At 41.7% G+C, this 13,014-nt stretch overlaps 1 protein-coding gene across 1 annotated transcript in view; it reads right to left on the reverse strand.

Moving 5' to 3' along the window:
* The window catches only part of LOC137283502 (SH2 domain-containing protein 4B-like), a 267,928-nt gene that overhangs the window by 53,917 nt on the left and 200,997 nt on the right, over positions 1–13,014 (reverse strand). The window contains exon 7 of the mRNA XM_067815036.1: positions 6,042–6,204. Within this exon, the coding sequence (XP_067671137.1) occupies positions 6,042–6,204 (163 nt within the window). The remainder of the gene's footprint in view (positions 1–6,041; positions 6,205–13,014) is intronic.

Here is a 13,014-nt window from a genome sequence, read left to right on the forward strand (position 1 = left end):
CACTACAATGGTCTAATTACAAAACAATGAAATGTAAGAATCTCTACTCTCAAACATTTGAAATCCACACTGTCATTCATCATCAAATGTTTTAAGCTTCAAGAACTTTTCAGTGACACAGAACAAGAAGAAACAGCAATTCTGTTAACATAAAAGTTTCATCAGCTTTGATGTAAGGTCAACATAACCTGTATTGTAAACCAAAAGTCACCGTGTTCTGTAATCTGATTGGTTGAAAAACATGATCAAATGGTATTAGATTCCCGGAAACTGCAAGACTATTCACTGCACATTGACACGTAATCAATTGTTTTGTTGTGTCATCAACAGTGGTGACGTCATTCAGATCATATTGTGACGTAAAGTCAGAATGATGTCACAAATGAGCAACTCCAGACGTTACCATGGGAACCAGCTGAAACGGCCGGCTGATGACACTTCACTGCTGTACCCGTACTCGATGTAAACGAGTGCAGACAGTAAAACCCTTTGGTTTACTTTTGTGTTTACAATGTCGATGAACATCATGTGTTGGCCAATTTCTGGGTGTTATTGAATATTTGAAGCAAGTGGTATTTATGGCCTACACTTCTACAAAGAGATCTTCCATGAAGTGAGATGTTTTTGGGGATCAAAGTAAGTAGATTTGAGCCAACTTTATTCTGGATAACTTTTCTTTTTCTGATACATATTGATACATTTGAACTGCGCCGAACAGATACCTCAGCAATAGTGTGGCCCCCCTGGCACGGATAGGGTGATTTTTGTACACTGTGGATAGATTGCAGCTTGTGCTTAGTGATGGAATGAATTTCTGGAGAGAATTGTCTCAAATATTTCATTGTCAATATCCATTTGATCTAGATCTAACACTGCTGTGCAAGTTGAGATAAAAAGCTATAGCCAGATAGTAGATGGTCTATTAGGCAAAACATATAGTCAACATATTGTAACCAAATCAGGAAGATACATATGTCATTTAATTCATCAATTGTGAAAAAAGTCATGCACGTAAAATTGCTGTAAGTCTGCAATAAAGACCTGTCAGAGGATGTGTGCTGGCTGTATATGTAGGCAAGTCTCCGATTTTAGTTAACTGATGATAGTAGTGGTATGAAAACTATTTGTTGGATTTGAATACAGCCATAGTTGAAGGATTGCCACTGGAAATAACATAAGGGCTTATATAAAGAGTGGGTGTTCATTATTTAATCGATGCTATGTTACCCAAGACCTAACCTGTCTCCAATGTTAGTCCTGTGGTGTCCTTCTAGGCTCTGCTATGGGACATATAATCTTCCCCCTGCATATGAATAAAACTTTTGCATTGTCAAGTCCTTCAACACCTACCACTACTCCTGTGCTGATGATACTCAACTTGTCAACACCTTTACTACAGATACAGTGGCACCTACTTTCAAGAACATTAAAAGCTGCACAATCCAGATAAAAACATGGATGACAAGTAAAGTTCTAAAACTGAATCATGATAAAACCGAAGTATTACCTGTTGGTAAATCACAACAGCTGAAGATTATCACCAGTGAAATTACAGCAATTGGTTCATCACAGGTTGCTTTTTCTCCTTTGGTGAAGGATGTTGGCATATGGCTAGAATCTGATCTCTCCATGGATGTCCATACATATTGACAAACTGTGTAAACCCTACTATTTCCATTTTATCTGCTTTGGGAACATTCGGAAGTACATCACCAAAGAATGTTCAGAGATTCTAATCAGATGTCTGATTTCCTCTAGACAAGATTATTGCAATGGACAGCTGCTTGTAGGTCTTAACAGGGTTGACCTCAATAGGGTGACAGCTGCTTGTAGGTCTTAACAGGGTTGACCTCAATAGGGTGACAGCTGCTTGTAGGTCTTAACAGGGTTGACCTCAATAGGGTGACAGCTGCTTGTAGGTCTTAACAGGGTTGACCTCAATAGGGTGACAGCTGCTTGTAGGTCCTAACAGGGTTGACATCAATAGGGTGACAGCTGCTTGTATGTCTTAACAGGGTTGACCTCAATAGGGTGACAGCTGCTTGTAGGTCTTAACAGGGTTGACCTCAATAGGGTGACAGCTGCTTGTAGGTCTTAACAGGGTTGACCTCAATAGGGTGACAGCTATGATGAGCACAATTTTCCGATGTTTTTTCAGCACCTTTGCTTTGCAAAAGATGATAGTTGATGGAAACAGGACATTTGTCACAGAATTGTAGTGTTTCCCACAAAAGTGTATTTGTGAGCGCAATAAATTATTCATCTACAAGGTGAAGGCAGACAAGAGTCATCAGAAGATGACATATCCCCCCAGCCCCCACATGTTTGAAAGGACAAATCATCTGACAGCTGCTTATTTTTTTTAGACCACGTTTGAATTATTTCCATGGAAATCATAAAAAATAAAAATGCCATGTATCTGTAATCAGCAAAGTCACCATTTCAAGATCTGTCTCATATATCTGTCAAGATCTGTTGAAAGATATCAAATGGTTTTCGAATTGTGCTCCAGAAACGAAGCCCATCCCTTCATTTTGAGACTAAGACAAAAACGTTTCCATGGAAACCAAGAAAATAATAAATCATGAAAACCTATAAATAGCAAAAGGCACCACTTTAGGTTCTGATTGATATATCTACCAACTTTTGCACAAAAATATTAAATGGTTTTTGAGTTCTGCTCTGGAAACGAAGTCCGACCCACCATTAGACTAACACCAAAATGTTCCATGGAAAAACAAACAAAAAAATAAAAATGCCAAAAATCTGGAAAATAGCAAAAGGCACAACTATATATAAATAAAAATGCCAAAAATCTGGAAATAGCAAAAGGCACAACGATAGGTTGAGATTAATATATCTATCACGTTTGGTTTGAAAATATTGAACGATTTCTGAGTTCTGCTCCAGAAACAAAATGATTGCAGACAGACGGATGGACGAATGGGCAGACAGACGAGGCGTTGACTATATCCACCCCGCATTACATGCCGAGGGGATAAAAAGGAGGAAATTAGGGACTGAAAGCAAGACTAAAGCAGGTATGTTGGACAACATGTCAGTATTACCTAAGTCAAAACATTCCTGTATTCTGAAGACACCCCTCAAACCTAAAAATGCACCCATAAATATCTCTAAGACTGACCTAGTGACTTTGTATCTAACTACCCATGATCTGAGTTGATGATTTGTCTAAAAACATATCTCCCAATAGGGCTTTGTGTCTAGACACACATCCTCCCAAGATGTCTTTGTGTCTGGAAACACATCTCCCTGGATGACATTGTGTCTAGAAACACAATCTCGCGGCAAGATGACATTGTGTCTAGAAACATATCTCCCAAGATGACATTGTGTCTAGAAACACATCTCCAAAGTGTATTTTGTGTCCAGATATAAATCTCATGAGTGCTGTTTGTATCCAGATATATAAACTCTTCAAAAACAGAAGGGGAACCTGAACTTTGAAGTCTGGTAGAAAGAAAACCCATTGAGAAACGTCACAATGACATTCACCTTGTGTATGCTGCATCATTTCACATTATCACCAAACGCAAACACACTGCATGGGAAGCATGTGCACAACATGGGAGCCTCCCACATGTGCATGGGGTGTCATTATGAATCTTGACGTTTTTCAAGCACCATTTTTTCCGATACTTTTCTTGCATCTGTGCATGGTCAGGGTTTTCAGGGTCAAATCACACAGAAATGACTGAAAATTGTAAACTGGACAGGACCATGTATCCAGATACACATCTCCTGACTGGACCATGTATCCAGATACACATCTCCTGACTGGACCATGTACCCAGATACACATCTCCTGACCGAAACATGTGTTCAGATGCACATCTCCTGACTGGACTATGTATTCACATACACATCTCCTGACTGTGCCATGTATTCAGATACACATCTCCTGACTGGACCATGTATCCAGATACACATCTCCTGACTGGACCATGTATTCAGATACACATCTCCTGACCTCAACATGTGTTCAGATGCACATCTCCTGACTGGACTATGTATTCACATACACATCTCCTGACTGTGCCATGTATTCAGATACACATCTCCTGACTGGACCATGTATTCTGATACACATCTCCTGACTGGACCATGTATTCATATACACATCTCCTGACTTGACCATGTATCCAGATACACATCTAACGACTGGACCATGTATCCAGATAAACATCTACTGACTGGACCATGTATTCAGATACACATCTCCTGAATGAACCATGTATCCAGATACACATCTCTTGACTTGAGCATGTATCCAGATAAACATCTACTGACCTAACCATGTGTTCAGATACACATCTCCTGAATGAACCATGTATCCAGATACACATCTCCTGACTGGACCATGTATCCAGATACACATCTCCTGACTGGACCATGTATTCACATACACATCTCCTGACTGGACCATGTATCCAGATACACATCTCCTGACTGGACCATGTATTCACATACACATCTCCTGGCTGGACCATGTATCCAGATACACATCTCCTGACTGGACCATGTGTTCAGATACACATCTCCTGACTTGACCATGTATCCAGATACACATCTCCTGACTTGACCATGTATCCAGATACACATCTCCTGACTGGACCATGTATCCAGATACACATCTCCTGATTATACCATGTATCCAGACAAACATCTCCTGACTGGACCATGTATCCAGACAAACATCTCCTGACTGGACCATGTATCCAGATACACATCTCCTGACTGGACCATGTATCCAGATACACATCTCCTGACTTGACCATGTATCCAGATAAACATCCCCTGACTTGACCATGTATCCAGATACACATCTCCTGATTATACCATGTATCCAGACAAACATCTCCTGACTGGACCATGTATCCAGACAAACATCTCCTGACTGGACCATGTATCCAGATACACATCTCCTGACTGGACCATCTATCCAGATACACATCTCCTGGCTGGACCATGTATCCAGATAAACATCTCCTGACTGGACCATGTATTCACATACACATCTCCTGACTATACCATGTATCCAGATACACATCTCCTGACTGGACCATGTACCCAGATACACATCTCCTGACCGAAACATGTGTTCAGATGCACATCTCCTGACTGGACTATGTATTCACATACACATCTCCTGACTGTGCCATGTATTCAGATACACATCTCCTGACTGGACCATGTATCCAGATACACATCTCCTGACTGGACCATGTATTCACATACACATCTCCTGACCTCAACATGTGTTCAGATGCACATCTCCTGACTGGACTATGTATTCACATACACATCTCCTGACTGTGCCATGTATTCAGATACACATCTCCTGACTGGACCATGTATCCAGATACACATCTCCTGGCTGGACCATGTATCCAGATAAACATCTCCTGACTGGACCATGTATTCAGATACACATCTCCTGACTATACCATGTATCCAGACAAACATCTCCTGACTGGACCATGTATCCAGATACACATCTCCTGACTGGACCATGTATCCAGATACACATCTCCTGACTGGACCATGTATTCACATACACATCTCCTGACTGGACCATGTATCCAGATACACATCTCCTGACTTGACCATGTATCCAGATACACATCTCCTGACTTGACCATGTATCCAGATAAACATCTCCTGACTGGACCATGTATTCTGATACACATCTCCTGACCTAACCATGTATTCAGATACACATCTCCTGACTGAACCATGTATTCAGATACACATCTCCTGACTGGACCATGTATCCAGATACACATCTCCTGACTGGACCATGTATCCAGATAAACATCTGTTGACTATACCATGTATCCAGATAAACATCTCCTGACTGGACCATGTATTCAGATACACATCTCCTGACTGGACCATGTATCCAGATACACATCTCCTGACTATACCATGTATCCAGATACACATCTCCTGACTGGACCATGTGGACCATGAGTCTCCTGATGGAACTGTGTGCCCAGACTGTGGTTTGCGGTACTCACCTTGCTCCTGCCAACTGGCCTCCACCTCCTGACTGCTCTCTTCCGCTGTTTTTTCCAGAGCATTCCTCATCTCCTTCCACCGAATATAGATCTCACTGCTTCGTCTGTGGCGTATATTGTCATAGTTCTCTACAGACTTTCGCCTCACACGTTCAGTTACAGCCTGTAGTCAAACAATTTATGAATTTTACAGCATTATGCCTGGAGAAAATATAAATGTGTGTGTAAATGACAAGGCAAATTCCATGATCAAAAAGCTCTACCTTTAAACTCTCTCCATCATTCTTTTCGGTGAAACTAAACCTACTGCAAATAGACTTGAATGTTAGTTCTGTTAACTTGTGCTCAGTCAGTATCTTTTTACTTAGTGACTTGGATTTCTGATCAACTTTAAGTTTTAAAAACATGTGTGAAGAAATTAAACTCAAAGTAATTTAAGTCCTATTCTGGTACGATATGTGTTCTAAAGAGTAAAAAAATATTGCACTTATTGTGACCCATTTGAAAAGCTCAACTCTTCATTTTCAAAGAGCAAAATTAAAATGTCTTGAGGTGTTGAGCTAAGAATAGACAAAACATCTGTTTTGCCAACAGAATGGAAGATCCATTTTGCTTCAGGTGTACCAAGCAAAATGGACCTTCCATTCTGTTGGAATATGGATTGGCTGGCCTGGATAGGGTATCTGTCAAGACACTTGATACTCCTGGAATGTGTCTTGCTTTTATCTTTCAGTTGAGAAAGTGCATGCGATTGTACAGTTGAGATGCTAACCTCAGAAGGGTTGGCGACCTTACAGTGCCATGGAGATTAAAAACGTTCATTGGTGATGACTCACTTCCAAGTTTATTAGTCTACCATTTCAGGTGCTTAGACTCAACTATATGCAGCCAATCAGGTCTTCTAGGATCACAACAATCAACCTCAAGTCCTACAATTATGTGGACTCACCTGAGGACGGCTATCTTCCATTTCCTCACGTCTCTTCTCAAAAGACAAACATGATGCTTTTGAAATGCGCACATGCTTTCAATCAGGAATATGAAATAGCCTAGATACTACATAAGTGGTGTTACTGGACATAAACGCCTGTCAAGCAAACCTCTGTCTAGAGGGCTACAGGGATCAGATTCTTCGCCCATGGTCCTGGCTCCAACAGGACAATGCCCAACCTCATATGACAAGGGCTGCTATTGATTTCTTGCAACACCACAACGTTGGCTGACTGCCTAGGCCTGCACACTCACTGGATCTCTCCTCGATAGAGTGTGTTTGGGGTGAGATGGATCGACATCTACACCGTCTTCCTCATCCACCAGGTAACGTCCTTGACCTTGCAACAGATGTTGAGAGAATCTGGTGTGACATCCCTACGTGTTGTCAACACACTGCTGTTCTCAATGGCAGTGGTGGACTTACTGAGCTTGTGACATGGTCATTTGACCCCTGTCCCACTTGTGGACACGTGTGTCACTGTGATTGACTTTTCAATTGAAATTCTCCCAACTTCTAATGGTCTCATGATCCCTCCATTAAAGTTTATATGTACCTTTGACATTGTTATCATACTTATCAACTGGGATAATATTTTGACAATGCACAGTTTCTTTATGTGGCTGGTATATGTTAAATTCAGTCAAAAAGCAGCGACTGTCTTTGAAAGTGTTTTTCATTTAATCTGTGACGATGTCAGCGCCAGTTCTAAGTAATATATCTATATCTAAATAACGAAATATAATTAAAAATATGGACAAAAAGATTAAACAACAAGACAAAGACAAAGACATCAATATTCCCTGCAATAGCAAAATAATCATGTTAATGATCATATGAAATATTTTGACAGAGTGGAAGGAAAGCATTGAAAATATTTTATTCAGAATTCTATCATGAATCATGAAAACACTAGATTCTGAATGGTTGCACAGAAAAGTCAGACGGCATCAATTCTGCACTGACGCCCATCTGATTTTAAGGATGCTTCATCGCACTTTTTATTTTTTGCATAATTAACAAATCTTATTGTGAGAGCTACTTCCATTTGACCACAGTGATGGTGGATCATAACAACAACTCCATGGATTTTGACACGGACTTTGGAATTTTCTACAGACACAATTCAAATTTTTTTATTGAAAAAGTCTGATTTCACTGGGCTTCACTGTGCATGTATATATAGTACTGCCACACTACTTTAGCTTGACCAGTAACATGACTAATATCATCGCAACAGACATGATGAAAATGCTAAAAAAACATTTATTTAAACTAAAAAATACAGTTTTATGATATTTTTCCTTCACAATTATCAGGGAACTTCACAATCATATTACCTTCTATAATATATATATATATAGATATTCAAACTCAATTACAATACACAGCCACAAACATAAACAATAGCATATAAATCAGAATGCGAAGAGCACCCCTATCTATACAAAATGTGTAAAAAACATTAGTTAACATCTACCTACCTGGAAAAAGATATATTTGATTGTTTAGAATGCGAAATTCGCAAGATAACGGTCTGGCAAAACTCCAAATTTATGGCTCTTTATGTCCTTTTGCATCACTCACAAAATACATGTCAAAAATTGAGTTCTTCTCTCTGCCATCTTCCCCGCAAGATTTTCACTGACATGTTCATAAACTTTGAAAAAAGCTTGGCCACAATCCATCCTCAAATGATGAAAGCAATGTTCCAAGGAATCGCAAGTTAGTACACACATGTACACACATGTACACACATTTTGACAAAGCAGCACTGTCACACATTCATCGCATGCCGGGGTGGAGGCAAGTACGTGGAAGCTTGATTGACACTTGACAATCATAAAAATCAACAGTCTTTGATCAGGAAAGGATATATTTTTCGATTCTGGAGGTTCTGATTCAACAGCCAGTCAAATATTTTCCACTTTCACTTTATATTTCAGTCTAAGTAAACTTAGTCTCAGTGAATTTCGTTACACTCCACCACTGAGTCTAAGTAAACCTTATGGGAGTGACCAATGACCTTTGAGTGACCAATGACCATCCAGTCAAACACGAGACGGTTAAATAGATTTAACCAATCCAATCTATTTAGGGATTGGAGGGACTTTCAAAATATTCAGGTCACTGACACATATCTCTCCACGAACAAAAATCTGCATATAACACAGTTATTTGACCTGCAGTATATATGCTTTGGGGTTTCTGTTGACATGGTTACCATTAGCTGATATTTCCGCAAGATAATATCCTTGAATATTGCCAAAAACACTATTTTCAGTGACTGTTTACTCACCATTGTCATGGTTGTACGTACGCCATGTGCATCAACCAAAAGTGAGCGTACGCTAAATAGCATTCGGAATCGTTCGGGTACAAACCTTTTTGAGATAAAAAGTTCAAAAGGTATGTGTGAATGAGCACTTTCGTGATTTGGTAAGCTGAATTCTCATTGGTCAAAGGTTACCTGACACGACCTCCCATAAGGTTTAGTTAGACTCAGTAGTGGAGTGTAACGAAAAGTACTGAGGATACTTAGCTAGACTGCTTTATATTTGAAACTTTCACAAAATGCAAACACTGGCTTGTCTGCCATTTCAACCTGTTGCCCAACTCTACTTCCAAGAAAATAAGTAGGTCAGATGATTGTATTATCGTGTGGCCAGGGGGTAGAGTAACACGGCACACAAAACAGTAGGCTGGTTTCATTCGTGTGAAGTTGGGATTATAAAAACAAGCTCTTAGGTATTACATTATTGCACTGAATAAACAGTAGTTTGTTTTGCTGAGACAGAATATTTTCTTATGTTGAAATGTTTAAAAAAATATGAACAGCGCCAACCACTGCTGTCAAGTTCAATTCACCTCTCATCCCATGCCACATTACACAGTGTCCTCTGTAGAATGAAGGAGTTTCCATTCTAAATCGATCATGGCAGAATGGAGATACACATACTGTGCTGGCAAATTAGATGGAACCAAACATGTAGCATAGTAGTATATACAATGGGGGTTCTGGACCACTTTCAAGAAAAGTCTCTACAAAGCCTTATTTACTAAATAAGGCTTTGGTTGGGACCTTAGCTCTTGCTACTATTACCCCTACTACAAAAAAGTTGGCGGTAATTACTGTGCCTACTTGCTACTATTACCGTGTGTTGGTAGGAGGTAACACTGTGCTGTACGGTACGATCAATAATTCTTCTCTTACAAACCCCCTACCCGGCCCATCCCTCAAGTAGTACAAGTTAGGTTCGTCGGCTTTCATATCCACTTTATCTATGTTGTAAGTTTTGACTGACCATATAGGATCGGTGGCCCGCTTACGGTTATCACCCTCGTGCTCCCCCGGCTGGTATAGATACCTCACTAGGGCCCTATCTGGTATCTGTTTCTCCTTCCCACGCAATGGAGCGGCCGACTCTGCAACTATTGATTTTAGTTTGATAGCGTCTGCCGGTTTCTTACCGGTGAGACGGGTGACTTCATGGTTGATTGCCGACACCACCTTGGGTAACCTCGTGACCCATTCAGTCGATCGTTTTCCAGGGGTGGCCGTCTCCCTAGCATACTGATAGCCGAACAAGCGCTCAGCCAAAGTCCTATTAAATCTCTCAACTATGGCTTGGCTGCGATGGGCTCCAGCCGTGCCACGCCTGACCTTTGTATCGTGTTTGGCTAGCAGTTGTGACACGACACCCATGAACTCCCGTCCGGGGTCAACTTGCAGCTCTGTTGGCCACGTCAGCGGGCTGCGTTTGTATATGCGTTCGAATCCTCTGGCTACCTGGGCCGAATCTTTCGTGGTCAAGGGTTTGGCTTCCTTGTAACGACTGGCTACGTCCACTACGGTTAAGGCATACTTGTACCTCTTGTCGTGGGGTAGGAACAGTAGGTCTGCCTGGTGAACGCTATTAGGTATGTTAATACCGAACCTCCTTCTAGGCACGTAGCGTGGTGCCGGCAAATAGATCTGCCACAGGGCTTGTTTTTCAAGCCACGCTTTGGCTTCCTCCGGGGGTACTCGCGCTATTTTAGCTAGCTTATCTACTGCGCTAGCTCCTTTCCAGTACCCACGCGGGCTGTAGTAAATAGCCTCAATTTTTTTCATGTCCATACGCGTATGTGTTTATCCCATCAATAGCTATCCAACATTTCGTGTCCATAGGCGACAGGGACGTCTTGTTTATAGTCAGTCCGTATATCTTATGTCCATCACTTCTAAGTGTGTTCATTTTATGCCTAAAGGTACGGGTCTTGAACAGGGCTTCCTTGAATCTGGCGTGTTTGATGTGTTGCTTCACCACATACTTCTTAACCCCCTTAGCCTTCCGGATCTCACTATTGTCGGCTTTCAGTATGGAGTACATCTTAGGTCTCAAACCTATGTACTCAGCTATGGGCGTGCCAGCACACTCGTCCTTCATCTTACCTAGGACCTTTTTATTTACCGTACTGTGTATGGTATGGGTCTTAGGGTAGTCGCTGGTGTCGTATAAATCGAGGTGTTTTTTCATGTCCTCGTACACGTCCTCGGTTCGAATTTCTAACAGCAGGGAATCCGTGTCAGTGTACAGCACTTCACACCTGTCGCCGTACTGTTTCTTGAGCTCGTTGTAGTAAAAGTCGTACATCAGGTGTTTGGATAAATCGAGGATGCTCATCCCCACGTAAACAGGCCGGTTGAATTTTATGTGGCTTTTCTTCATGTGTAGGGCAACCAGGTTGTCTGTGAATATCTTACTACGGTTGAATGCCGGACTGGCTATCAATCTCCTGAGCTTGTCTTCCTCACTCGACCGAACCAGCTTCACGGTCACGCGTTTCCTCAGGTTCTCCATAGTCTTACCAAACACAGAGTTGTTCATGAGCTTGTAGAGATTTTTCTCAAAATCACTGGTGGCTTTTTTTCGTAGGTCTGTGTTCATTCTGATGTAGGGCTCCATCCATGGGCTCTGGTCGAACATGAGTACCCTGTGTATTTTGGTCAGCCTCATACCCAACGACAGGTACAGCTGTAGGTTGCGATAGTGAACGATGTACTTGGTCTTATTCATTAAGTTAGGCACGAGTTTTTCAACGTCTGTCACACGCCCACCTAACAAGTTATGTTGGTACTCAGACATCCAGTCTGGGTTAACCCTCATACGTTCGGGGGCCAGGGGGTAGCTGTTGTGTGATGTGTGTAATTCCTTGGTATACTCTAAGTCAACCTCGAGGATATACCCTTTGTTCGAATCTGGTGCAACCCCCATAACATCAACGTGGGGTACCCATTCGAATCCCCCTGTAGGTAGATACTGGCTCATGGCCCAGCCGTACAGGTTGTTTGCGTCGAGGTAGAGAATGTGATTGGTTGGCTTGTTAGGATCGTAACCTTTCACGTATTGATTATTTGCTTTCGCGTATCGTTTGGATGCCATGGAAATCCCACCTCGCAAACCTTTCTCAATGAATAGGTGCATGTCGTAATCTGTGAGCAATTCCAAATTAACTCCGGTCTTTTTAAGCAAGGCGTCCCACGACAGACCTGGGCTGGTGTAATACCATGCGGGGTCGAGTTTATACTTGAAACACGTCCGCCTAAACGTCTCAAACACGTCGGCTAACAGCAGTACATCTGTCCTCAAGTACAGGTCGTGATGATCACCCAGGTTCTTACAACCCAGTTTATTCCATACGTTAGTCGCGTGCGAGTAATCATCTCCTGAGACGGACGCCTCATTCAGCTTGCTATAAAAGCAGTCAATAGGGGGTAGTCTGGTCTCGGTGAACTTGACCCAACTATCCATGTACTCATAGGGGTACACACCCTTCCTCATAAGCAGGGGTCTAGTCTCGGCGTCTGTGTATCGATCGGTGATAGGGAAGGTATTGTTGGCCTTGACCAGACTGTCGAGTGACGACAGGAGGAACTGAAACGAGTCAATGAACCTAAGTCCGTTTAAGCTGAAGGAGATGTATCTCTCCATGTTGTTG

Source organism: Haliotis asinina, chromosome 5, assembly GCF_037392515.1.
Source record: "Haliotis asinina isolate JCU_RB_2024 chromosome 5, JCU_Hal_asi_v2, whole genome shotgun sequence".
In the NCBI taxonomy this organism is placed as follows: Eukaryota; Metazoa; Mollusca; class Gastropoda; order Lepetellida; family Haliotidae; genus Haliotis; species Haliotis asinina.